The following is a 25161-nucleotide window of genomic DNA, read 5'->3' as shown; positions in this document are numbered from 1 at the left end:
ATTTATCAAGTAAGCCATCCCCTGTCATGCAGTCCAAGCTTCTGGCAGTCAGGGGTTTCAGGACACCCGGAACATGGAGTTGCCTCCATGACCATCTTCGCTAATAGCCATTGATGGACCTGTCCTCCATTAACTTATTTAATTCTCTATTGAATCCAGTTATGATTTTTGGGTTTGACAGTGTCTTATGGCACAGGTTGACTGTGTGTTGTGTGAAGAAGTACTTCCTTGCATTTGTTTTAAACCTGCTGCCTATTAATTTCATTGTGTGACACCTGGTTCCTGTATAATGTGAAGGTGTAAATAACATGTCCTTATTTACTTTATCCACACCATTCATGATTTTGTAGATCTGTTTCCTGTCCCCCATCAGTCATCTCTTTTCTAAGCTGAACATTCTCTGTCTTTTTAAATCTCTCCTCATACACAAGGTGTTCCATACCCCTAATCATTTTTTTTTTTTTGTCTTTTCCCATCCTAGTATATCTTTTGTGACATGGGGCAACCAGAACTGCACCTAGAATTCAAGGTGTGAGTGCACCCTAAGATTTGTGTAGTGGTATTATGATATTTTATCATCTGTCCCTTTCCTAATGGTTCCTAATATTATGTTAGCTTCTTTGACTGCCCCTGAATGTTGAGCAGATGTTTTCAGAGAACTGTCCAAAATCTCTTGGGTGGTAACAGCTAATTTGGACCCAGTCATTTTGCATGTATAGTTGGGATTATGTTTTTTAATGTGTCTTACTTTGCATTTATCAACACTGAATTTCATCTGCCATTTTGTCGCCCAGTCATCCACTTTAGTGAGATCCTTTTGTAACCCTTTGCAGTCTGCTTTGGATTTAACTATATTGTGTAATTTTGTGTCATCTGCAAACGTTGCCTCCTCGCTGTTTACCCCTTTTTCTGGATCACTGAATATGTTGAATGGCACTGGTCTCAATACAGATTCTTTGGGGACCACTCGCTGTTTACTTCTCTACACTGTGAAAACTGATGATTTAGTCCTACCCTTGGTTTCCTATTTTTCAACCAGTTACTGATCCATGAGAGGACCATCCGTCTTATCCCATGAATCCGTTTGTATTGCTGTTATGGTTCAGAACTCTGATTAGCATAGAGACTCCTCCCAAAGAGTTAGTGTGTGATCTTATCAGAAAATTAATATCAGACTGAAAAAACCTCATCAGTTCTAGTCGTGTTTACACCTGAATGCATTAAAAACACACTCTGACAAATTAATATCTGGGTCACTTGCAGAAAATCAGTTAAAAGTAGCTTCTGTTGGTACTATACCTGCTCTGAGTCCCCTGTCCCCCCCCCCCCCCCCCCGAGTTTTTTGTGTGTGGTTTTACAGCCCAGGGTGAATTGATGTAAGTCGACACAATTTAAATCAGCAAGCAGGAAACTTTGATTTAAATCATCGATTTTAATAGTGTTTTTTGCATTTGTACTTTTTAGTTATTTTCCTAAAGAAAAGTTTATTTTTATTGGTTGGTAACCCTATTGATTTGCAACTAATACAGCCTTTCCACTACACTTGGTGCTTCTTGTTGCTAACCAGGATACACTGTATCTATACACATTTATTTAAGCAGTTATACAGCTTAACTTGCATGTATTCACATTCTCATAATACAAAAATTAAAACTGTTAAATGCTGAATGATGCATTTCTTATTTAGTAGACAATTAACTTTTTACTTGTGGTTTGTGTCAAGCTCTATTTGGATGGAAATTCAAATTCAGTTAAAAGACCAAAACAACATTTTATATTGTTTTATTAAATTAAACTACTTTAAATGTGCTGGATACATAGGAAAAAAGTTTCTCAAAACAGATTTTATTTTAAAAACTGATTTATTAAGCAAAGGAACTATGATCTGTAGTTAGCAAATTGAACTGATTGTTTCTGGTCAGTATGTCTTTCAAGCCTTTAAAACTAGTAGATCTCATCCTAGGTTTTATTCATAGACTGGAAGAGGATAACAAGCATTCTTGATTTTTCATCTCCCATTGGTTTCTTAATTTTGAAAGAACTAGTCATTGAACTGAACTAGTTGAATAAACTGAAATGAAGAAACTATTGTCTGCTACTGCTGTCTAAAACTGTTTTAACACTTCAGCAAACTGTGGTTCCAGATGCTTAGCCAATGACTTACACCAAGTTCAGTGGCTGGATTTTCTTAAAAAGTTGGCAGCAAACATGTTTGTTGTATTTCATTCAATGATTTTAGCAGTTTATGATAGGTTTAGGCCTTAACATAAATTGCCAAATTTTAATTAAATTTTAAATAGGTTTGTTATTTTAACAATGAACCTGTATTTAATTTTAAAAGATTTGACTTTTTAAATCATCAGTTTTATTCACCCTGTTATAGCCATGTTTCTATTTTTAAACAGCTTTTTTCTCTCACTTGGTGCTCTGTGATGGGGAAATTGGTAATAGTGAAACTGATTAGCTGAACCTCAAGGTGGCCTCGAGTTTTTTGCTGACTTTTTTTGTTTGCGTCTTGAATGTAAGATTAGTTTTCTTCCATATGTGGCTCTCACACGGAGACAGCAGCACTTTTTTGATGCTCCATGGTGTACTGTCAGTTAAATAACAATGGTCTCTTTGCATCGTTGTCCTTAATCTTAGGGCTTTCTACCTGTGTCACACAACCTCATTATTTCTTTAACGTATTTTTCCTTTGCTGTCTTATAGGCTCCTGATGGCCATGTTTTCCTGGAAGCCTTTTCTCCTGTTTACAAATATGCTCAGGATTTTCTGGTTGCTATTGCTGAACCTGTGTGCAGGCCAACCCATATACACGAATACAAACTCACTGCTTACTCGCTTTATGCTGCTGTCAGTGTTGGTTTACAAACAAGTGACATCACTGAATATTTGCAAAAGCTGAGCAAGACTGGTGTCCCAGATGGAATAATTCAGTTTATCAAGGTAAGACCATTTCAGTGGAGAGTCATTCTCTGTTGTCTTTTCATGTCTCTAATACTCCTGTTCTCTTCTATTGCTCTGTTTCAGAATTCAAGGAAGCACACTGTTCATCCTATCTTCTTCCTTTACCCTTAGGATAGTGTCAGAAACATAGCTTTCAGGCTGTGACAGATTGGAACTGGACATAAAAATTGCATTTTTCTGATTTGATTTCTCCATGCAACATGTATGCATGTCCTAAATACTGAAAATACCTTATAAATAGGTTTGACCCAGAAAAGAAAATTTCATGTACAGGTCTAATCTTGTAACCATTGTTCATGTAAATAATTTAATTGGCGTCAGTAAGTGCTGCAGCATCTGGCCCCAAATCTGGAATCAACCTTGCTATATGCATTAAAACTTTGCATTATCAGAAGGTACAAACCTGCACTATTGAACAGTGTCTGAGTTGCTTAAGGTTTTTTTTTTTTTTTTTTTTTTTTTTGCATTTAATAGTAAGTTAATGCATAGTTGAGATTGCTCTATTAAAATCAAAGTCAGAAATGCCAAAGTCAAGGTTCCAACAGATCTATTAACACACTTGTGTTGTACATCCTGTGTGTTTTTTGGAATGTGTTTTTATATTAACAGAAATATAGTAGTCTACACATTTAACCATAAAAGTGGTTTTTTAATCAGGAATTAGGAACTAAGTATTTTTGATAGAAAGTGTTCCATAGAATATACAACTGTGCAGTGTGGCAGAGTTAACATTGCTATAAGAATCTTATTTTAACTGAGCAATCATAGCTTTGCGTTAATGAAATGTTGTAGCAGTTGTTGCATAATAATGGAAGTTAATATACATTGGTTGGTGGGAGGCAGTTCTCTGAAAATGATAAAAATGTAATTTCTTTTAAGCCAAGAAAAGCACATGCTCCTTAGTGAGGATTTTGCCTTTCAACCTTAGCAAGTAGCAAGGACTGTCTTCTTGTTCTGTTTTTGGATAACATCTAGCACAGCAGGGTCCTTGTCCTTGAATTGTATTCCTCAGTGCTATGATAATGCAAATAAAAACTATTGTGGGCATTGCCAGGCACCAGCTGTAACCAGTCTTGTTATCAGCAAATAGCCATAACCTGTCTGGGTCCTCCAGGTCTCTCTGGATATGGATTGTGAGAGTGTAGAAGAGTGTGAAAGACATCATGGTGTAGCCTTAAATATTTGTGAACAAGCTGCTTTTTGGACAGATATTACCAAAGATTCCAGACCTGACAATGGGACTGTTGTCCTGGAGTCTCTCCCACTATCCTGTGGAATAGATGAGTTCCCATCTTTTCTGTATCCAGGGGAGGAATTGCTCAGATTTTTCAAAGCATCCAGTTCTTAATGGTAACTAAGACAGTTGTGTGTAATTTTTTGTTGTTGTTGTTTTTTAGGGGTTTTTTTGTGTAATCCATAATAGTCTGTGAAATTTCTTGAAGACCTCTCATCTTAAATACCCATCAATTTTGCAGCAGCTCTCAGCAATCCTGTGCGTGTAGAGTTTGACTGATTTCAGTTCTCCTGTATACTTCCCATTTGTTCTGACTCTTATTGATCCTGTACTAGTCTTGGTGAACCATTCTGGTTACACAGCCAGGGGTGTATGTATGTATTTCTGTATACACACAAAGACGTGCTGTCACTAAATCAGCCACTGCTTTATTATGCTGAATCTGAATTGCTTGTTCCTAATGGATGTTTTTGTCTGTTTGTAGCTGTGTACTGTCAGCTATGGAAAGGTAAAGCTAGTGCTGAAACACAACAGGTAAGCAGCTTTTCTCTTTTATTTTGGGGGGTGGGATGGGAGGCATATCAATTTTTTTTTTAACCCCGCTTGCAGTGACTTAATATAGTAGTTATTTGCTTTAAGTTTGACTGTTCTATGTTCACTCTAGTGGTGGTCATTGTGTTAGCATGGGTATGCTTTTTTTTTTTTTTTTTTAGAAAGAATCTTCAAACCAAAAGCGCTGATTTACATTAATTGATTGGTTAATCTATCGTCTCAGACTGCTGAGCTGACAATGTTTATTTTACTGCAGTAGATTGTTTTACTGTGGGAAGCAGCGTGGGCCACAGGGACGTGCTGGCTACCGCTTCCTGCAGCTCCCATTGGCCATGAACCGTGGCCGCTGGGAGCTGCAGGCGGCTGTGCAAATGTAAACAAACTGTCTGGCGGCCCGATTTACACTGATGAGCCAGGCTGCAGGTTGCCCACCACTGGGCTAGATGATCTAAATGGTTCTTAAAATCTATCCTCTATCCTACATATGAGGAAACCAAGGGTCAGAGGGGAAGTGACATGCCTGAGATGCCACAGCATGTTAGTGGCTGAGCCAGGAATAGAACCCAGGGCTCCTGACTCCCAGTGCCCTGTCCCTGTTGCCTCCCTTTTAACCTGCCCCTTTGGGTAGAACAGAGATCCGCCAACCTGTGGAATTCTTTGCCAGAGGATATTGTGTAGGCCAAGACTATAACAGGATTCAAAAAAGAACTAGATAAATTCATGCAGGGTAGGTCCATCAATGGCTATTAGCCAGGATGGGTAGGGATGGTGTCCCTAGCTTGTTTGCCAGAAGCTGGGAATGGGCGACAGGGATGGATCACTCGATGATTGTCTGTTCTGTTCATTCCTTCTGGGGCACCTGGCATTGGCCACTGTCGGAAGACCGGATACATGGTTAAATGGACCTTTGGTCTGACCCGGTGTGACCATTCTTATGTTCGATACCAGCAAACTCTTTATAGCAGTTTTAGGAGGCCTCCCTGAACCACCTTCTCCTTCTCCAGTTCAAACTTTTTTCAGCTTCTGTAGGCTCAAATTTTAACAAGACTCTCTAACGAGTATCTTTATTGGCAAGCTTCAAGGGGAAGAAACACTTCTAGGGCTCGTAGCGTAAGGTTTTCATAACTTCTGCTTTAAGGGCACAGGCAGCTCACCTCGTGTACTCAGACTCCTTTCCTGGCCGCACCCCAATTAGGCTTCAAAAGAATTGTCTCCTTTTAGAGATGGGCTGTGAATTGGGGAGATTTTCAAGGTTATCTAAATGGTGCTTTTGAAGTCTTTCTAAGTCTTATCTAATTTTTTAAATGGATTATTCAAGTAAGGGAATCCTTAGCAGCTAAATATTTGCTGTGAGGGTATCTGTGAAAAGTTCTCTGCAGTAGCAACAATTGTTTTAACCTTCACACACACACAAGCGATGGCAGAGATGCTAGAGTCTGAGTGACTCCATCTGGAATCACTGTCAGGTAGATTGAACCGTCAGTGCCAGTGTTCTGGTGGGTGCTCAGACACATTCTCTAATTGGCATAACGTGCTTTAAACTTGTTGGGAGCTGCTTGTATAGTTCTTGTTTGTTCTTTCCATCTAGGTATTTTGTCGAAAGCACCCATCCTGAAGTCATCCAGCAGCTTCTTCAGGACCAGGTCATCAGAGAGTGTCGGCTGAGAAACGCTGAGGGAGAAGAAACAGAGCTCATCACGGAGACATTCACGAGTAAATCAGCAGTACGTTGGGATCGAGGGTCACCATCTAAAATGCTGGATTCCCCTTTGTGAGGCTGTACATGCTGTTGATTATCTGCAGTGGTGATCATTGCATGCTTCCTTCTGTTGTAAATGTTGCAAGTGCTCTGTGCTTCATTAGTGAACCATTGCTCAGTGAGAATCTCTAATGGCTTCTGTTAAATTCCTATTTCAGATTTCAAAATCCAGTGACGGAGGTCCTTCAACATCACAAGGGACAGATGCTCAGAATAAATCGGATGTCCCAGCTGACCTATTTGAGTTTTACGAGCAGATGGACAAAGATGAGGAGGAGGAGGAAGAAACACAGACTGTATCTTTTGAAGTCAAGCAGGTAAATATGTTAACCCCTTGGTATCCATGGTCCTAGTGAGTCCCACAGCAGGCAATTGGATATGGGGTTGCTAAATATCATATTCTAAGGCTTTTCTATCAGGGGGGCTCTCTGAGCCACAAAGATTTCTTCCCTCACTTCTGAAAGTCCCACATCAGATTCTTCCTCTCCAGCCTGGTGGGAGGGACTAGACACTGCCCCTTCCCTGGCTGCTGCATGAGCGATGTTGACAGGCTACAGAGCAGTTGGTAGGGTATATGAGGGGCTCCCTTTCTTTAGGATTGAATGTGCTACCTCTGTGCTAGGTGCCTCGTAGACTATTATGTTGACCAAACCTTAGTGAGGTAATTACTTAAAAATATTAATATAATGTGAAGGCAGATCCTAAATCCACCTGGATGCTTTGTGTGACTTCACATCTCCTTCCAGCCCCAGCAGCTTCTGGCAACTGTGCGACTGTCCTTAAATTTACCTTATTGGCTGTTGCTGAATAGTGTAGGTTGATGTGGCTTGCATGCATACCCCATATGTTTGAGGAGCTTGGTAAGATCTTGTGGACTTTCCTTTGGTGCTCATTGTTGTAATTTCTGAGCACGTCACAAATACTAGTGAATTTGGCTGTGATTTTCAGAGGAGCCTATGGAAGTTAAAAGGGAGTTGCGTGCTTAACTCCCTTGGGCACATTTGAAAATCCCAACCTCGGTCCTCAAAAGAACCAGTCGTATGTGATGTAGAGATCGTTGTTTATTCCCTTCGTGCAGATGGGGAGCTGAGGTCCCTGGAGCTTAAGAGACTTGCTCAGGTACAGAGTTCATGAGTTCCACTCTAGTGCCTTAGCAACAATGCCATTCTTACTCCTTATGCAAACCTGGCCTGTGTAAAGAGATTCACTGTTCTTGTTTGCGGGTGTGGAACCTTTAATGTTATTGCTTCTGTTAGGCTCATTTCTGTTTGTCAAGGGCCTTCCCCATCCCAGGAGCGTGTAAATAGTGAGGTGTGAGATCATGCAGGGGTTTGAAGCAGATTTTGTTGGGTTTCTTGCAGTGTTTCGTGTAAATCTCTTGGATTATAAAATCTTTGGACAAAGATGCTTTTTATATTTCTGTCATGTACAGAATGGAGCATATCGGTGCTTAACAGGTAGCAGGTCCTGTATATGAATAGACTGTATTAGATCAGATTTACGTGCGAGGCTTTTTTGTGAAGTTTCTATAGTTTTATCGCAGACTTGGCAAATCTTTTGTTGCCTTATTGGAAACCTAAAGAAAATCGGCAGGCTATTCGGGTCATTTTTTCAATGTCTCAGATAGCAATTAAAAGCAACATGCTGTTGTGGTAGAGTAACTGTTACTGGGGAGCGAAGATTTCTCAGTTGCCAGATGTGTAGCTTTTGTGGCTCTTCAGTTAAAAACAGTGATCAGATATGCTGTATTTTGAATCTTTTGTGTTTTCTGAAGAAGGGACTTGTCAATAATCCTATAAAGGACATTATCAAGCGCTTTCCCTACAGAATAACACTCTTTCAGTGATTTGAATATCTCGCTTTTTTCCATTTGTCAGTAATTTCCTCCCTTTGTGTCTAATATACAATAATACTTAAATTGTTCTGTTTTCTGCTTTGATCATCAGCAAAATTCTGGGAATAGGTTTTAACTCCTGCTGTTACAGAGCAAGCAAAGGGTATAAAAGAATAATTAACTTGCCTTGATACAGCTCGTATATATAAACAGGCTATTTTAAAAAAATCCACAGCAGGTTTCAGAAATTTAGAATGTGCTGTTAGAAGCTTTGTTTCCTTTCCAGGAAATGATTGAAGAGCTTCAGAAGCGTTGCATCCACTTGGAGTACCCCTTGCTGGCAGAGTATGACTTCAGAAATGATTCAGTGAATCCTGACATTAATATAGACCTGAAGCCCACAGCTGTTCTCAGACCTTACCAGGAGAAAAGTCTAAGGAAGATGTTTGGGAATGGGCGTGCTAGATCTGGTGTTATTGTCCTGCCATGTGGTAAGTAGTTGGATTTTGCCTGAACTGACGCAAGGCCTTACACGCAACTAGATGGCATTTCTCTGTTTTTGTAACACAATTTTTGACTGCCACAGCTGATCAGTTCCAGAGAGTTTTCAAGGAATGTTCTGAGCATAACCCTGTTGATTTTTGTGGAAAAAATGGAGGAGGGGACGGACGGACACAGAGCCCCTGGCATCTGGTTAGCAGCTAGATCTACAAATGTCTATAGATCAAAGAGCCAGCTGCTGGCAACCATTAATACCTTCCAGCCTAACAATACCTCCCCCAACTCAGTTCTGCTGATTGTCCCAGTAGAGTTTTAAAATGTTGACACCCTGAACGATTTACCTTCCAAATAGAAAGAAAAGAAATAAGGGTGGCAAAGCAGGAAATGTACAAGAAGCTATGCTGGGTCAGACCAGTGGTCCTTCTAACTCAGTATCCTGTCTTCTGACAGTGGCCAATGCCAGGTCCTTCCAGGAGAAGGAAGAGAACAGAGAACAATCATTAAGTGATTGATTCATTCCCTGTGTCCACTCACAGATTCTGGCAGTCAGAGACTAGGAACACCTAGAGCATGGAGTTGTATCCCTGACCATCTTGGCTAATAGCCATTGACAGACCTGTCCTCCATCAACTTAGCTCATTGATTTTTGAACACTGCTATAGTTTTGACCTTCACAATTTCCGTTGGCAATGAATTCCACAGGCTGACTGTGTAGTTTGAAGAACTATTTCGTTTTATTTGTTTTAAGCCTGCTGCCTATTAATTTAATCACATGCCCCCTGGTTCTTGTGTTTATGTGAAAGTGTTATTTTTTCCTTCTTCATTTTTTCCACACCAGTCAAGATTTTATAGATCTCGATTAGATCCCCTCTTAGCTGTCTCTTTTCCAAGCTGAAAAGTCCCAGTCTTTTTCATCTCTCCTTCTGTGGAAGCTGTTTCATCTGCTTAATCATTTCCATTGCCCTTCTCTGTACTTTTTCCATTTCTAATATTTTTTTTTTTGAGGTGGGGTGACCAGAACTGCACACATTATTCAAGGTGTATGCTTATCATGGATTTATATAGTGGCACTATGATATTTTCGGTCTTCTTATTGACCCCTTTCCTAATGGTTCCTAACATTCTGTTAGCTGTTTTTGGCTACCCCTGCTGCACGTTCAGCAGACGTTTTCAGAGAACTATCTACAATGACTCTATGATCTTTCTTGAGTAGTAACAGCTAAGTTAGACCCCATCATTTTGTATTTGTAGTTGGGCATATGTTTTCCAATGTGCATTACTTTGCATTTATCAGCATTGAATTTTATCTGCCATTTTGTTGCCCAGTCACCCAGTTTAGTGAGATACTTTTGTAACCTTTTGCCTTGGACTTAACTATCTTGAGTGATTTTGTATCCTCTGCAAATTTTGCCACCTCACTTTTTCAAGATCATTGATGAATGTTAAATAGGACTGGGCCCAGTACCCCAGGGGGACACCACTATTTATCTCTCTCCAGTCAGAAAACTGACCATTTATTCCTTGTTTTCCTATCTTTTAACCCATTAGTGATCCATGAGAGTCTGAGAGTACACACAGCCCTGGCATGGCGGAGGGCATCAGTGGGAAGCTGCCAGGGAGTCTCTGCATTAGAAGGGGATGGGAATGGTGACACAAGATGGATAACTTGATGATTACCTGTTCTATTCATTCCCTCTGGGGCACCTGCCACTGGCCACTGTTGGAAGACAGGACACTGGGCTAGATGAACCTTTGGTCTGATCCAGTCTGGCCGTTCTTATGCTCTTATGAGGATGGCAGAAAGGGTGCTTATGGGGTGGGGAATAGAGGAATGCAAGGAGCCCCTGGAGTGTGCAGTGGGCTCAGCCTGTAAAAGCAACAAAGACCCTGTCAGTAACTAGCAGCTCGCTGAAGCCATCTGGTCTAATCTAAAGGCTTGTCTACGCATACAGCCTTTACTGTGTGGCTGTATGCTTTAGTGAAGATGGCTCTACACCAATGGGAGAGCTTCTCCTGTTGGTATAGTTAATCCATCTCCATGAGAGGCAGTAGCTCTGTTCACAGGACAAGCTGTCTCATCAGCATAGCGCTGTCTCCCCAGGGGTTAGGTTGGTGTAACTAGGGAAGTTCATTTTGCTGCAAAGAGAACATTAATTGCAATGATTTTGCTGAGATTTTTCATAAGCATATGACAAGCAGCAAACACAGATGTGTGGTTTCATATGCTAATATGTAAAGGCTGCTGCTTCTGTTATAGTCTTAAAGCTGTGGCTACTGAGAAATTTCCCCTCCTCTAGGACGATTCCTGGCCAACCATTCCACAGTGGTTTTCCTCCCCTCCCCCTTTTTATCCAAGGAATGATGGGATCTGTCTGTCGGGTTGATTACTGATGACAATTGCTCTTATATTTTCTCCCCTCCTGCAGGTGCTGGCAAGTCTTTAGTTGGAGTTACAGCTGCATGTACAGTCCGTAAGCGTTGCCTGGTACTTGGCAACTCTTCTGTCTCTGTGGAGCAGTGGAAAGCCCAGTTCAAAATGTGGTCCACCATAGATGACAGCCAAATCTGTCGATTCACGTCAGATGCCAAGGACAAGCCTATCGGCTGCTCTGTTGCCATTAGCACCTACTCTATGTTGGGACACACAACTAAGAGGTCTTGGGAAGCAGAGAGAGTAATGGAATGGCTTAAAAGTCAAGAGTGGGGCCTTATGATACTTGATGAGGTGCACACCATACCTGGTAAGGAATGTACAAATTCTTAAATAGTCCCTTCCTCCCAGACCATGCGCTGCGTTACTGTTGCCATGCAGTTTCTTTCTGGCTTTCTCATAATGTTGTTCTGAAGTTCTAGAATAAATTCATAGCTTAGTATTTGAGGCTTAATACATGTAGACGATCATAGAGTCTTGTACAAGTTTTTTCATACTGCAGTATTTATATGAAGACTACTTTCCAGAGACCTCTCAAATCATTAGGGTCCACTTGTTACCATTCTTAATACCAATCGGAAAGCATTATAGTAATGTTACTACTGTAACTAAGAAAAATAAGTACTAAGAAGTGTCATCTCTAGAGCTGTCGTCCAGAGAATAGATGGTCACATGATGCAGGCTTTCTTCTGAAGCTGCTTAAACTTCACTAAAAGATTCCTGAAGTACACTTAATACCCATTTACTTTTCATGTAACAGTTGCTAAAGTTGCCACGTGGCTGTTACATCACCACAATTGGGAGGGGAGTTGGTCTGCCTTCTCTTAAGTGAGAAGGAAGGTGTCCTGATACAATCTCTTGAAGTGTGGTCCCTGTGAATAAGTTCGGGATCCCTTTGTCTATGTATGTATTTTACTGGGAGGAAATGTACCCATGCTTATTTGTTTCTGAAATAATCGTTGATAGTTGATAGTTATATTGACTTCCAGATAGGGATATATGGTGTTGGAAGGAAAGAATGGAGCATTTCAATTTACAGAAAATAATGCTGGTTAAAAATGGCCCACATATATAGTCCAAGTCTCTGGGTATGTCTTCACTACCTGCCGGATCAGCAGGTAGTGATCGATCTATTGGGGATCGATTTATCATGTCTAGTGCAGACGCGATAAAGTAGATCCCCGATTGCTCTGTGGTCGCCTCCTGAACTCCACCGCGCGTGAGAGGTGGAACCAGAGTCGACGGGGGAGCGACAGCGACCAACTCGCTGCCATCCTCACGGCCAGGTAAATCGACCTAAGATACGCCGACTTCAGCTACGCTATTCGTTGTATATCTTAGGTCAACTCCCCTGGCCCCCAGTGTAGACTTAGCCTCTGACTGCTATACCTTTACTGAAATGGTTTGCATGTTATTTTTGAGTATTAACAGAAGTGGGAGAAATGGTAAAATACGGAAATAGCCATTGCTCATTGGCAGCCACTTTAACGAAGTTCTATGCTGTTGCCTCAGTTTTCTTACCATCATCGCTTCTTAGACTTGGTCAGAAAAAATAAGGCAGATGGCCTACTTTATACTACTAGAAAGATGATGATGGTAGTGCTAGAAATGCTTGAGAGAGATGATGCCATGGACTGAACCTAGGAATGATAGAACCCCTGTATTCTAATCCTGGCTCTGAAATGCTGTGTGACCTAGGTCAAGTCACTTAACACCTGTATATCTCTTTTTTTCCATCGGGTAAACAGGGATTGTGATGCTGGCAGTCCAGGTGCCAGCTCATGGCAAGATCCCTAGGCCGCACTGATCACTGGAGTGCAAAGCTGGAAACGAGTCTGGCTCACCTGTGTGTTAGTATTGTTAAAACAGGTATTAGATTTATAGAGATGTGTTTAGTTTTTGGACTTTATGAAATGCTTGTGAGTTGCTGCCTGCATCAATATCACTTCTTATATCCATGTTATAAGGTAATATTGGAGCATTTGCTTTGTAACTATAAAAGCATTTCTTCTGAAACTGGAGACCCCCGCAGTCAGGAGAGAAACCTGACCAAGTGTAAAATACTAGTTTTACCGCGAGGTGTTAGGCACCAGACAAACTACTGTGGAACATCAAATGAACAAAAGACTATGCTGATTGCTCCTCCCACACCCATGAAGAGGGATATGCACAAATCTGCATCCCATCGCCATTTGAACTCTGGGGGAAAGGAATAAAAATCCCTGACCAGGAGGATCTATATCACTCTGCTGCTTGGAATTTGACCATGGCAGTATTTCAAAGCATAAGCAAGGGGATCCCCAAGATGCTTAGTTAGGGTTAAAGCCTGCATGTTACAGCAGCTGCTATTACTTTTTGGAACCTACAACTGTAACACATTTATATATATGTTTACCTGCTTTAATATTACAAATAACTCTAATTTCTTTTTCCTAGTTAATAAACCTTTAGTTAGCTTAATATAGGATTGGCTATTACCATTGTCTTTGGTGAGAGATCTAAGGTACATTTGACTGGTGATAAGTGACTGATCCTTTTGGGACTGGAAGTAACCTGTACATTGTTGTGATTTTTTTTGGTGTACCGGTCCTTCTGTCACAAAGGCAGGCTTGTCTGGGTGCCCAAGGGGATTCTCTGTGACTCCTTATTAAGGCTGTTATATTGCTTGAGCAGTTCACATTTGGTAGTGGGTTGGTGAGCCACTTCGGACAGTTGACATGGATAATACTGTGGTCTGAGGACTACTTAAGGTTTGTACAATGCTTTGAAGATGCACAGTGCAGTAAAAGTGCTTAAGTGTAAGTCAAAAGCTGCAACCAATCTAGTACTTGGTTTTAATGTAAGAGTAATATTAGATTAGAATCCTGTTTTTGCTTAACCATTTATACTGTGCTCATCTCTGGCATGTAGCTAATACAACAAAATCTACGCACTTGCAATGCGTGTCTTTTTAACCCATTTATGAAGTCAAAAGGAAATCTCACCTTGTGTTTCTTAGCCAAAATGTTCAGACGTGTGCTCACCATTGTGCAAGCTCACTGCAAACTGGGACTGACTGCTACTCTCGTCAGAGAAGATGACAAAATTGTCGACTTGAATTTCCTGATTGGACCAAAACTCTATGAAGCCAACTGGATGGAGCTACAGAACAATGGCTACATTGCTAAAGTCCAGTGTGCTGAGGTGATGCTCTGCTTTTTACCACCACAAGTGCTAGAGTCTATATTCTCTCACCCCACCCCACTGCTCCAGCCTGGTGCCACTCCTGCACCCTGAACTCCTTATTTCTGGCCCCACCCCAGAGCCCACACTCCCAGCCAGAGGCCTCAGCCCCTCCTGCACCCCAGCCCCAATTTCATGAACATTCATGGCCCACCATACAATTTCCATACCCAGATGTGGCCCTCGGATCAAAAAGTTTGCTCACCCCTGTCATAGACTTTAAGATCAGAAGGGACCATCACAATCATCTAGGCTGACCTCCTGTGCATTAAATATGGCATACAACTCACAAAGAATGTTCCCTGTTGTGAACTTTTCTTTGGTGCTTGTAGTTTTGTTAGAGTTCATGTTCTTCAAGAGAGCGTTAGATTTTTTTTTGACATTTAATTTAGAATCTACATTATTTCAACAATCAACCAACAAAGTAATGGTGGTTTCTGGGAAGTAACTAACGTCTGTGATCGGTATGAACTTTATTCACATTCATGTAGTGTGTCATTTCATAGCTTGCCTTATCTGTTCTGGCCTGAGAAAGCAAGCCGGTTGCTCCTGAATCCGGATCTTCTGAGTGGCAGTAGAGGGCAGTGCTACCCATTGATACAGCAGATCATATTTACTGCATATATCGCTTGCTCATTCACTGCTTCAGTATGTGAGTTACAGAATGTAAAATTATATTGGTAGTAGCTGCAGCATGTTAAAGGTAAATGCTGCTCCTATCTAATATTTTTAATATTTCCACTAGCTCTATTTCCAGAGGTTTCTGATTTGCTGTAAACTTGTCCTCAGATGCTATGCCAGGTTTATACCTTGGAATGCATTAAAATTAAAAGATCAGTGGGGATGGAAGTGCATTTTTACTAGTTTTACTCTTGAACAAGTGCATAAGTCACTTAGTGGGAAAGATCCTGTGTACTCTGTGTCAGTAATGCGTAAATCCTGTGATTTAAATTATTCTGTTGCCAAGAAATAGCCTTTATTTTTGTCTTCCCCCTTCTCCCCTAGCAAACTCACACATCTGCTGGTCCTAGCTGAAAATACTCATTGATATAAAATTTCTTACTCCTTTCAAGTAGGGGATGTGCAGGAGCTATGAAGAAGCCTAATCCAGAGTAGTTCCATTGTTAGGCTCTAACCTGACGGGAAAGGAAACTTCCTCTAAACCCATTGTATGGTCCACTTGTTTAATCTGTGCACTGAAGATGGGATTTGAGTAAAAGAAAATAATAATGACCTCTAAGTTCATCTGCAAATTTAACACCATCAGCTCTGGACTAAACAAAGACTGTGAATGGCTTGCCAATTACAGAACCAGTTTCTCCTCCCTTGGTTTAACACCTCTACTGCTAGAACAGGGCCTCATCCTCCCTGATTGAACTAACCTCGTTATCTCTAGCTTGCTTGCTAGCATATATATACCTGCCCCTGGAAATTTCCACTACCTGCGTCTGACGAAGTGGGTATTCACCCACGAAAGCTCACGCTCCAAAACGTCTGTTAGTCTATAAGGTGCAACAGGATTCTCTGCTGCTTTTACAGATAATAACAGTGCATTTGTGGCAAGTTCCTCAAATTCATTTAATTATATGCAATAATATGACAGTAAATAAAGGTCTCTCACTAAATATAAAATCATGTAATGCTAAAAAAATGTATTGTAAGGAAAGACCATAAATGGGGAAAGCCTCTAGAACCCTACTAATTTGAGCTAGCATTTATTAGTGCACACGAGCACTTCAGGAGCTGCAGAACTACATGTGCACCAGTGAAGCTATGGATTCTTTTGAAAAAAATCTCTGGAAAATAGTAATGTAAAATTAAATGGAACTTGGCATGGACATGTTAAAAACATGATTGGTGAGTTGCTACGCTTATATGCTAATGGAGACTAAATGTCTCTTTCAGCTGACAGTGATTATAAGAGATGATTTCAACTAGTGCTGTGAAGTCCAGAAGAAGACTATCTTTATACCAAGATTGGATGTCTAAAATATATCCTCTAGTTGTTGCAGGAATTATTGGGTAAAATTCTCTGGGCCGGGTTATGCTGGAAATCAGACTAGATGATTATAATGGTACCTTCTGGCCTTAAAATCTACGAATATCTGTTTTCTACTACAAATGGTATCTCATAAAATAATAATGACTCATTATTACTGTGTATAATTTGTTTTTTCAAAAATTCTAGGTTTGGTGCCCAATGTCTCCAGAGTTTTACAGAGAATATGTGGCTATCAAAACAAAGAAGCGGATATTGCTCTACACTATGAACCCAAATAAATTCAGAGCATGCCAGTTCCTGATCAAATTTCATGAGCGAAGGAATGACAAGATCATTGTATTTGCTGACAATGTGTTTGCATTGAAGGAGTATGCAATCAGACTGGGGAAGTAAGTATTTGTGAATGAGGAGGGCACCTCTCCTCCTCCTTACTGGAAGATGAATATGTTTCACAAATTTCAGTCACTTCAGGCATTTTTATAGTAAACATTAAACTTAATAAAGATAGGAATCATTGAAGAGCACTTCAAGTAAATTTCAATGTGTGTTGCAATATATTTTTCCAAGTGTAACATTATAAGATAAGATGGCTACAGAGGAATTTTAAAGCAGTACTTATGTAGAGAGCTTATAGTCACAATAAAAGGAGCTGAGGATAAAAGCACTGTAGGCAAGTGACTAAATAAGAGGCTATTTGGATGTTCAACTGTCTGTGCATGTAACAGGCTAGTATCCCTGCCCCCATGTGAAATGAGAAGGAAATTTTGTACCAGGGGCCCCTGGATCCTTCAAGGCCCACAGAAAGCCGTGGCCTTCCCTGCTTTCTGCCCCCTTCCAGGCCTGTGGCACTCTTGTCTTAAAACTAAGATTTTAAGCTCTTTGGGGCAATGGCTCTTACAACATGTCTATACAGTGCCTAGTACATTGTGCTTCCACACACTACTGTAATACACAGTTAATAGACAGCAGCACAGCTTCTGTAGGAGCTCCTCTGGGCTCCTCCGCTGCCTTGGAATTGCTCTTTGAGGCGGGGTTCAATTGCAAAAGCAGAGGTAAAAATTAAAATTTACTTGCCAAGGGATTAGCATCACAGGGCTTGCAGGATTAATGAGGAAATAGTAAAGGAGATACTTATGGAAGGGTTTCCTCCACGGAGCATGTGGAGAAGCCAGCCGTACCCTTTCAATCATGTGCCGAAATCATGGATTTTTTTATTCCCCTCTCTTGGCAGAAATGGCGAGGAGCATTTAGCCCTGTAAACTTCTTCAGCTGTCCAGGAGTTTCCAACAGTATTTCTTACAAAAAACCAAACTCCCTTATCTCTCTTTCCCAAATTTGTGATGAGTTTTGAATGGCAGTGCAATAGCTATTCTGCACCAGCTCACTGTGACTTCAAACAATAAGCTGGGTGAACAGTGCTGGGTGACTTCCAAATTCAGAACTCACGGTCTCTTTCGTCATCATTCTTAAACCTGTCTGGACAGAGATTAGCTGGAATGATGCTTCTGGAATGTTAAGAACTGTGTTCAGTGTTCCGTGTAAGATAATAAATATAATGAGTCTTTGAGTAAGGAGTAAAAGAGAGATGGACGGGAGAAGGCAATCTTGTACCTTAGTGACTAGTAACAATGCTTCTCAAACACCTTAAGTAAAACTACTGAAGTTTTTTGGCAGAGTTATTAAGTTGCGGGAAGATGGTGGGGAGGAATTGCTTTTTTAAACTACGTCTTCCAAATCATTCTCTTTGGCTCTGGAGTGGAGCCCAAGGTTACACAACTGTCAGTACCACAGGGAAGGCAGGATTGCAATGCTTGGCAGTCATGGGGGATTGGCATGGGGCAGAAAAGGCGGAGTTTCTTAAAGCTCATGTTACATGCTGAGATTGGGAGTCTTTTGAGCTGATCCTGGCATCTTGACCATCATTCTGTGCATCATCCAGAGCAAGAGCTAGTATAGCTTGTATGAAAGCCATCAATACATCTAAATAATGTGCTTTATTGAAGACACGTCCAGCCTTCCTGGGTCTGACAGATTATGACGACACAGGTATTGATCCTTGAGGCTCATTATCGTCCCATTGGTTGGAGGAAGGATTGGTTTTCAAGTTATTTTTAGATGTTTTTTGTTTGTTCTGGGTAGGGAAGTGTTATAACTTGTTCATCACGATTCACCCAACTGATGGGAGTCAAGGGGAGATTAAACACCCAATAGTTTTAGGTCATCCCATTTTTTTGGTTTAGGTACAACAGTAGAGGCGAATGCTTGACAAGCTCTCTGTATACAGCCTTGGGAAGCAGTACCTGATGGACATGTGAAGTTCTCCCAAGTTTTTTAATTTTAGTTCAATCAACAGTGGGTGTTTTGTGTGTTAATTTTGTTTGGGACAAATATCACCTTCACATCCTAAAATGAAATTATAAATGAAGACTAAAAATAGAAGTACTGGCAGACTGATAACTACAGAAGCATTACAGGGTCTCACTAGCTGTACAACAACAGTATTGTTTAAAACAATTTGTGTCTCATTCCTATGAGCCACTTCAGCTTTGGCTAGGAAAAGACTGTTACTAAAATGTACCAAGTGGAAGAATTGGATTAGAGGAGATTTGGCAGCACAAAAACTAGAATGACATTAATGCCATCTCTTACGAAAACAGCCAATACCCAGGGCATGTAGAAGGCCTTGACATGCTATGAGTTGGGTTCTTGTGCTCAGATACCATGGTGATGTGTGCAGCATGTAAACTTAAGCTAAACTTTTGGGCCTATTTAAAAAAAAATAAGGAAAAAACTTCTTAACATGAATTATGAAACTTGCTTCTCTTGGTTTTTGAAGGTGCTTGTTAACAAGCTTCTTCAAAGAATGGGGAAGAGATGGAAAAGCAGCAGCTACACATTATTGCAGGTTTCTCTTGCATTTATAGTCAGGCCCTGGAGTTTGCAGCAAATACTGCAGATTCACAGCAAACTTTAAAGTGGAAGGGAGTCGATCAAGGGGTCAGGTTATATGCAGTGTTATGGAGAACTGCTGCTAATGTACAGTAGTTGGGAGACTGTGTGGAACGAAGGAGATCCAGGGGAAATCCAGCTCTGCAGGTACAAAGTCAGGGTATGTACAACAGTCTCACAAAATCTTCCTGTATTATCACTTTCCCTTCGGACTCTGTAAGGAGATAACCTGTACAGTCTGAATTTTACTGCTGTCATCTTGAGATTGCAGACGGAAGTAAGAATTGACCACATATATCTTAATCTTTGAGTGTCGGCTTGCAAGGTATGCTAAAGAGTCTCATAGCTTCCTCCACCGTTGTAAATCCTGGGTTGTGCTGCTCTTTTCCATAGAACCCAGTGGACATTGTATTCTGGTCACAAACTGTAACTGGGTTACTGGAGAGGAGGAGAAAGGTGGTGACTTCAAAACATAGACATCATTTCCAGATAAAATACCTAACAGCCAGCTTGAGACACTGAGAATTTAATTAAAAGGGAAACTTGGATTCTTAAGGACTCAAGTGGGAAGAAGTGAGAAGGGCACAGCTGTCCATATGCTGGCTCATTGGATTTGAGCAAAAAAAAACAACCACCCTCCTTTTTATTTTAACAGCTGCATTCAGCCTTTCATCTGGGATTAGCAAATGTTTTCAGTCCACTGCTCCACAGTTCAGTCAGAGCACAGCAAATGAAAAGCATTTACCACTGTCAGGATTTATTTCTGCAGAAAGTGGAAAGATATCTGCCTCTGGCAGCTTGGGTTTGCCCCAGGTGGTGATTCAGTATACATTTGGGCACGGTTACAGTAAAGAGCCAAAGGATTAAAGATGAGCAGCACAACTTTTTTGTTTTTAAACAAAACCCAAAACGCTCCTATTTCTAGACTGATCTGAAATTTTAAATGGTTATATTGCACTCCCTTCTGTGGTATCCTAACCTAAGGATAAATAGTTCTGAGAAGTCTTGAGAACCGATTCCTTTCAATGTTCATTCTATCTTAGACCTTACATATATGGTCCTACTGCACAAGGAGAGAGAATGCAGATTCTACAGAACTTCAAGCACAATCCAAAAATCAACACTATCTTTATTTCCAAGGTAAGTGAAGGCATTCACTGTCATACTGCATCATATTGAAGGGTGCAAATTCAATTTAAAAATGCAACATGTTACATGTGCCAACTTATGTTTGACCTACTTCTTATTGCATCACCAAAGTTGTATTTTTCATTGTCTTCATTTCTTAATGTGGGAAAACCAACTTTATTGCTCAGAGGCTGCTTTTGTATTGTAGGTGGGTGACACATCGTTTGATCTACCAGAAGCCAATGTTCTGATTCAGATTTCGTCCCATGGTGGGTCTCGAAGACAGGAGGCTCAAAGATTGGGACGAGTGCTGAGAGCCAAAAAAGGTAAATGAGGTCGTTCTTGGGCTCTGTGTCTTGGGGCCTGGTATGAGATTAGGAATTCTTAATAATTTAGGTTGAACACTCAAATGTTGGTGTAACACAAAGCATCCATATAACGAAGCAGGCAGATTGCCATAGTCGGCAGTGACCACTGTTGACCCAAGGTTACATGTAAGATGAAAATTGGAGAGTAGCTATTAAACTGTGCTGCAGTAAGGAACCATCTCTTTTCTGCTTCTTTCATGTTCTCTACTTCTTATCCTGATTTTTTTCTTTACCTGTTCTTAGCCATGTATTTATCTTTCTCCATTTCTTTTTTTTCGGTCTTCTCTTATCCTTTCCTGTCTGCCTGTTGGAACACTTGATCACCCCTTGTTCCTGCTTGGGTCTCTCTTCTTCTTCCTTTGTTTTGCCTTTCCTTTCCTTTAAGAACTTACGGTTCATTTTCTTCAGGAAGCCCCACATGCATATTCTAAGCAGCAGCAAAGTGCTTTCTTGAAGCACATTTAGTCAGTATTCTGGAGATTGGGTCTCATTGCAGTTCCTAACGAGCAAGTGTCAACATTACCAACACCACTGTCAAAATGAGCACAAATTGATGATATTATGAAAGTATCTGCAGAGGTCAAGTATTTGTCTGCTTGTGGAGACTGAATTATCTCGTCACTTGTCTAGATAGTCCCTCTAGAGCAGCAGTCAGACACTGGCAAAGTGGTGTGAGAAAGCTTGCACTAGTGCTGCTTGGCTCTTTTTCTGTTCTGTAGAGGACAGGTATGGATGGGCATGGAACCACGAAAACTTCAGAAAATGGTTAACAAACACATGCTGTTTTTTCCCCTTGATGTACTTCTGTGCCTCCCTTCCAGGCTTTCAAGTGGCATGATCTGTAGCATACTGTTCTCCCTCCCCACCATCTCCTGAGTAGGACACTCTATTCATTCTTCCTCCCTATTGGATAAGGGCTTTTTTCAAGCTTTATGGTTCTGGGTGGCATGGAGTGGGGTGGGATGCAGGAGTCTCAATTGGTTCTCTTCCTTCGTATTTAGAGAATTTTAGGATTGACTCTTTTTCCTGACACATCTTGGGCTTCTCACTATTTGATACTTGATGGAAGAATGCTTTGGTGGCTTGAATCTACTGGGTACTGATTAGCTCCCAGTGAAGCTGAAGGTCACTATGACACGAAGACCTGCAGGCTCAGCCACTGCTCCCATACCCTGGCACATTCATGAGAACATAACTTTCGAGCCCCCCTCTGAACTCATGAACCAGATCTAAGGGTACGTCCAGATTACCCGCCGTATCGGCAGGTAGCAATCGATTTATCGGGGATCGATTATATCGCGTCTTGTCGAGACGCAATATATCAATCCCCGAATGTGCTCCCTGTTGACTCTGGAACTCCACCAGAGCGAGTGGCGGTAGCAGAGTCAATGGGGGAGCTGCGGCTGTCAATCCCGCACCGTGAGGACGGGAGGTAAGTTAGAATAAGATAGGTCAACTTCAGCTACGGTATTCCTGTAACTGAAGTTGTGTATCTTACTTTGACACCCGCCCTCCCCAGTGTAGACCAGACCTTAGTGCTTCAGATATCCTCCCTTCTTCAACCACGAGATGGACGACTGACTGGTACCTTCCACCTGCATAAATTTCACATTTAAAAACCAGCTAAATATGTTTGCAAGACAATGAGAGCATATTTTCAAGTATTCTTTGTAGTTGCATAATCTTAGTACTTGAATTTGCCATTTTCTGAGCTGTGGATTTTGAGTTGAGAAATTTCTGATTGGCGGATCTCAGAGCAGCTCAGTGCTTAACACTTATTATCACTCTGCACCTCAAACCTAATCTGTTGAAAATGAGAATGAACATTTATTTCAGTCCTAAGAGGCTTTCCTTTTCAAATAGATGTAAATTAAAAACCTTGTTAAGTTTTGGCTGCCATTCTGGAATGATGGCAGCCACAATTAAGGAAGAGGAATCTAACTACGGCTTGGCCTAGATGGTCACAATGCACTGTTGTTGGTTCTGTGGTCCCTAAATAGCCACTCCACCAACTCTGTCCTCACAGCTCACTGTGGTTCTGATGATCCATAGCAAATTAAATAAGAGGAGAGACAACTAGAGCATTGATGGTGGAAGTCTCATGTGAATCTGGCCAGATATGATGTGCATACTTTAAGACTGTATGTTGTGGCTTTGCAGGAGGTAAAGACAGGTCTCGTCTCCCTCTATCACAACAGAACTGTTTGAAGTGACCAACAGCTTAGTAAAGTCTGTAACCACCCAGGTTGAGCTTGATGTGAAAAATTTCATGTTTTGCAGACAAACTTGCTCTGATTCAGAATGAGTTGTCTGCTGACGCAGAAACAGGACCACATCCAGCAGGGGAAAATGCTGTCATCTTTTGCTTGGATTACAGCTGGTGCCATTCAGGTTACAGAGGTGCTGGAGTGCTTTTGTGCTACAATTTTCAAGTGAAGGCCAGCTGGAGAGTACTGTGTCCATTGTCACTTGTGTTTGTTGATGTTTCCCTATGTGGTGGGAAAGATGCCAGTGGTCTTAAGCTATTGAGGCCAGAGTTCAAGAAACCAATTCTTGATACTGACATTCTGGCTAACTGTGACTGGGTATCTGTCGCCCATCTGGGGAAGGTCATTGAGAAGGTGGTAGTGGGGCAGTGCTCAGTTTCTTGATTGATCAGATTTCCTTGGCCTCAGGTCAGTTGGCTTACAAGTCCAGTGCCAAAACTACACTGATTGCTTTAGCTGATTATTTCCTATCAGTGGATGAAGACATTATGCTTATTCTCTTAAATCTGTAAACTACCTTTGATGGTTTGGAGCATAAGACTTTCACTTGTGGACTTTCGCAGAAGTGGCTGAGCTGCTCTTGGATGGCTCTGGTATTGTTCTGAGAGAACCTGAAAGATAGCTGGAGGCAACTTTTCCTTTACTTCCAGGGTTCTTTCCTGCAAGGTACCACTGTGCCTCGATGGGGTCAACTGTAACGTAATCCTGAAAAGAAAGAGAGAGAGAGAGAGAGAATGTTAGCTGGCTGGGGGAGGCAGCCAGAAGAATTTTAGTAGAACTTGCTGGCTGCCCTCATTGAGAAAGTGCAACCATTTGTAACAGCATGGTTGTCGCATCCAGAACTGCTTTTGGTTGGCCGGATAGTGACTGTGGTGTGTACAGTGCTTCTTTTCCCATCCTTACCATGTAAGTAGTATGACCTTATCTTCAGTGCAGATCTGGCCACAATTATCCATGCCTTTATCACCTGGAAGCTAGATTGCTGTAATGCACTCGGTGTGGGTCTACATCTTGGGATTAGTCAGAGGCTGAAGCTGCTGCAAAATGCTGTCCTTTCTGGTGAATGGAATTGCACATGGGGAACATGTCAGATTAGTGTCCTTGGATCTGCAGGGCATGCAGTAAGCTTCCAGCAGAATTCAAGGAACTGGCTGTACCTTTGTAAGGGCCTAAATAATTTGAAACGGCCTTACTTGAGATCCCTTTCTTCCCTTGCCCGGCCACCACAGTTAAGTCACTGTTGGTGGTTGAACTGTTGGTGGTGTCAGGGCATTCTCTGTGAAGGTCAGTGACTTGGGATCTCACTCCTGAACACTGAACTTCAGAGTGTGGTTTCTTAACCTTTTTGGCATGCTATAAAGCTCCCCTCCCCTCCAGCTACTGAGAAGAAATGGGCAAGTTGCATATTGATGGATATTCCTTTTATATCGGGTGCCCTGCAGTTCATGGTCTAGGCACCCAAAGCATAGGATGAGTGCATATATTTTTATAGATTAGACGAAATATACTGCATGTGTTCGTGCTACTTTTCATTTGGGTAATCCCTATTAGATTCAGTATCTGATTTCCAAGTGGACTCCAAGTAATACACAATTTTATCTACAGGTAAAGTTCCCTCTAATTCACCCTCCTTTAGTTTTTCATTCCTCAATGCTCTCCTGACCGATAATCCTAGTAAAAATGTACCACATATAAATTATTGTAGCATGACTCTAAATGCACATATCTGAGTCCCACTGACTAAGTGCCTAGGTTGCTTTTGAATACAGAACTTGTGTTCCTCAATGCTTAGATGCTTTTGAAAAATGTACCTAAAGTGCCTTGTATTTAAACAGCAGTTACCTGGAGCACTGTTTCTGTTTGAAATTAGAAAGTGCAACCCTTAGTGCAGGGGTCTCAAACATGCGGCCCACGGGGCTATTGCGTGTGGACCACCAAGCTCCCCGC

At 41.3% G+C, this 25161-nt stretch overlaps 1 protein-coding gene across 1 annotated transcript in view; it reads left to right on the top strand.

Annotated features, from left to right (window-relative positions):
* ERCC3 (ERCC excision repair 3, TFIIH core complex helicase subunit) overlaps positions 1-25161 on the top strand; it is a 48544-nt gene that overhangs the window by 5831 nt on the left and 17552 nt on the right. The window contains exons 2-11 of the mRNA XM_032786551.2: positions 2710-2946; positions 4686-4735; positions 6342-6477; positions 6671-6829; positions 8633-8837; positions 11274-11588; positions 14277-14461; positions 16689-16891; positions 20495-20591; positions 20788-20905. Of these exons, the coding sequence (XP_032642442.1) occupies positions 2710-2946; positions 4686-4735; positions 6342-6477; positions 6671-6829; positions 8633-8837; positions 11274-11588; positions 14277-14461; positions 16689-16891; positions 20495-20591; positions 20788-20905 (1705 nt within the window). The remainder of the gene's footprint in view (positions 1-2709; positions 2947-4685; positions 4736-6341; positions 6478-6670; positions 6830-8632; positions 8838-11273; positions 11589-14276; positions 14462-16688; positions 16892-20494; positions 20592-20787; positions 20906-25161) is intronic.

Source organism: Chelonoidis abingdonii, chromosome 10, assembly GCF_003597395.2.
Source record: "Chelonoidis abingdonii isolate Lonesome George chromosome 10, CheloAbing_2.0, whole genome shotgun sequence".
Taxonomy (NCBI): Eukaryota; Metazoa; Chordata; order Testudines; family Testudinidae; genus Chelonoidis; species Chelonoidis abingdonii.
This window is presented reverse-complemented; position numbering and strand designations above follow the sequence as displayed.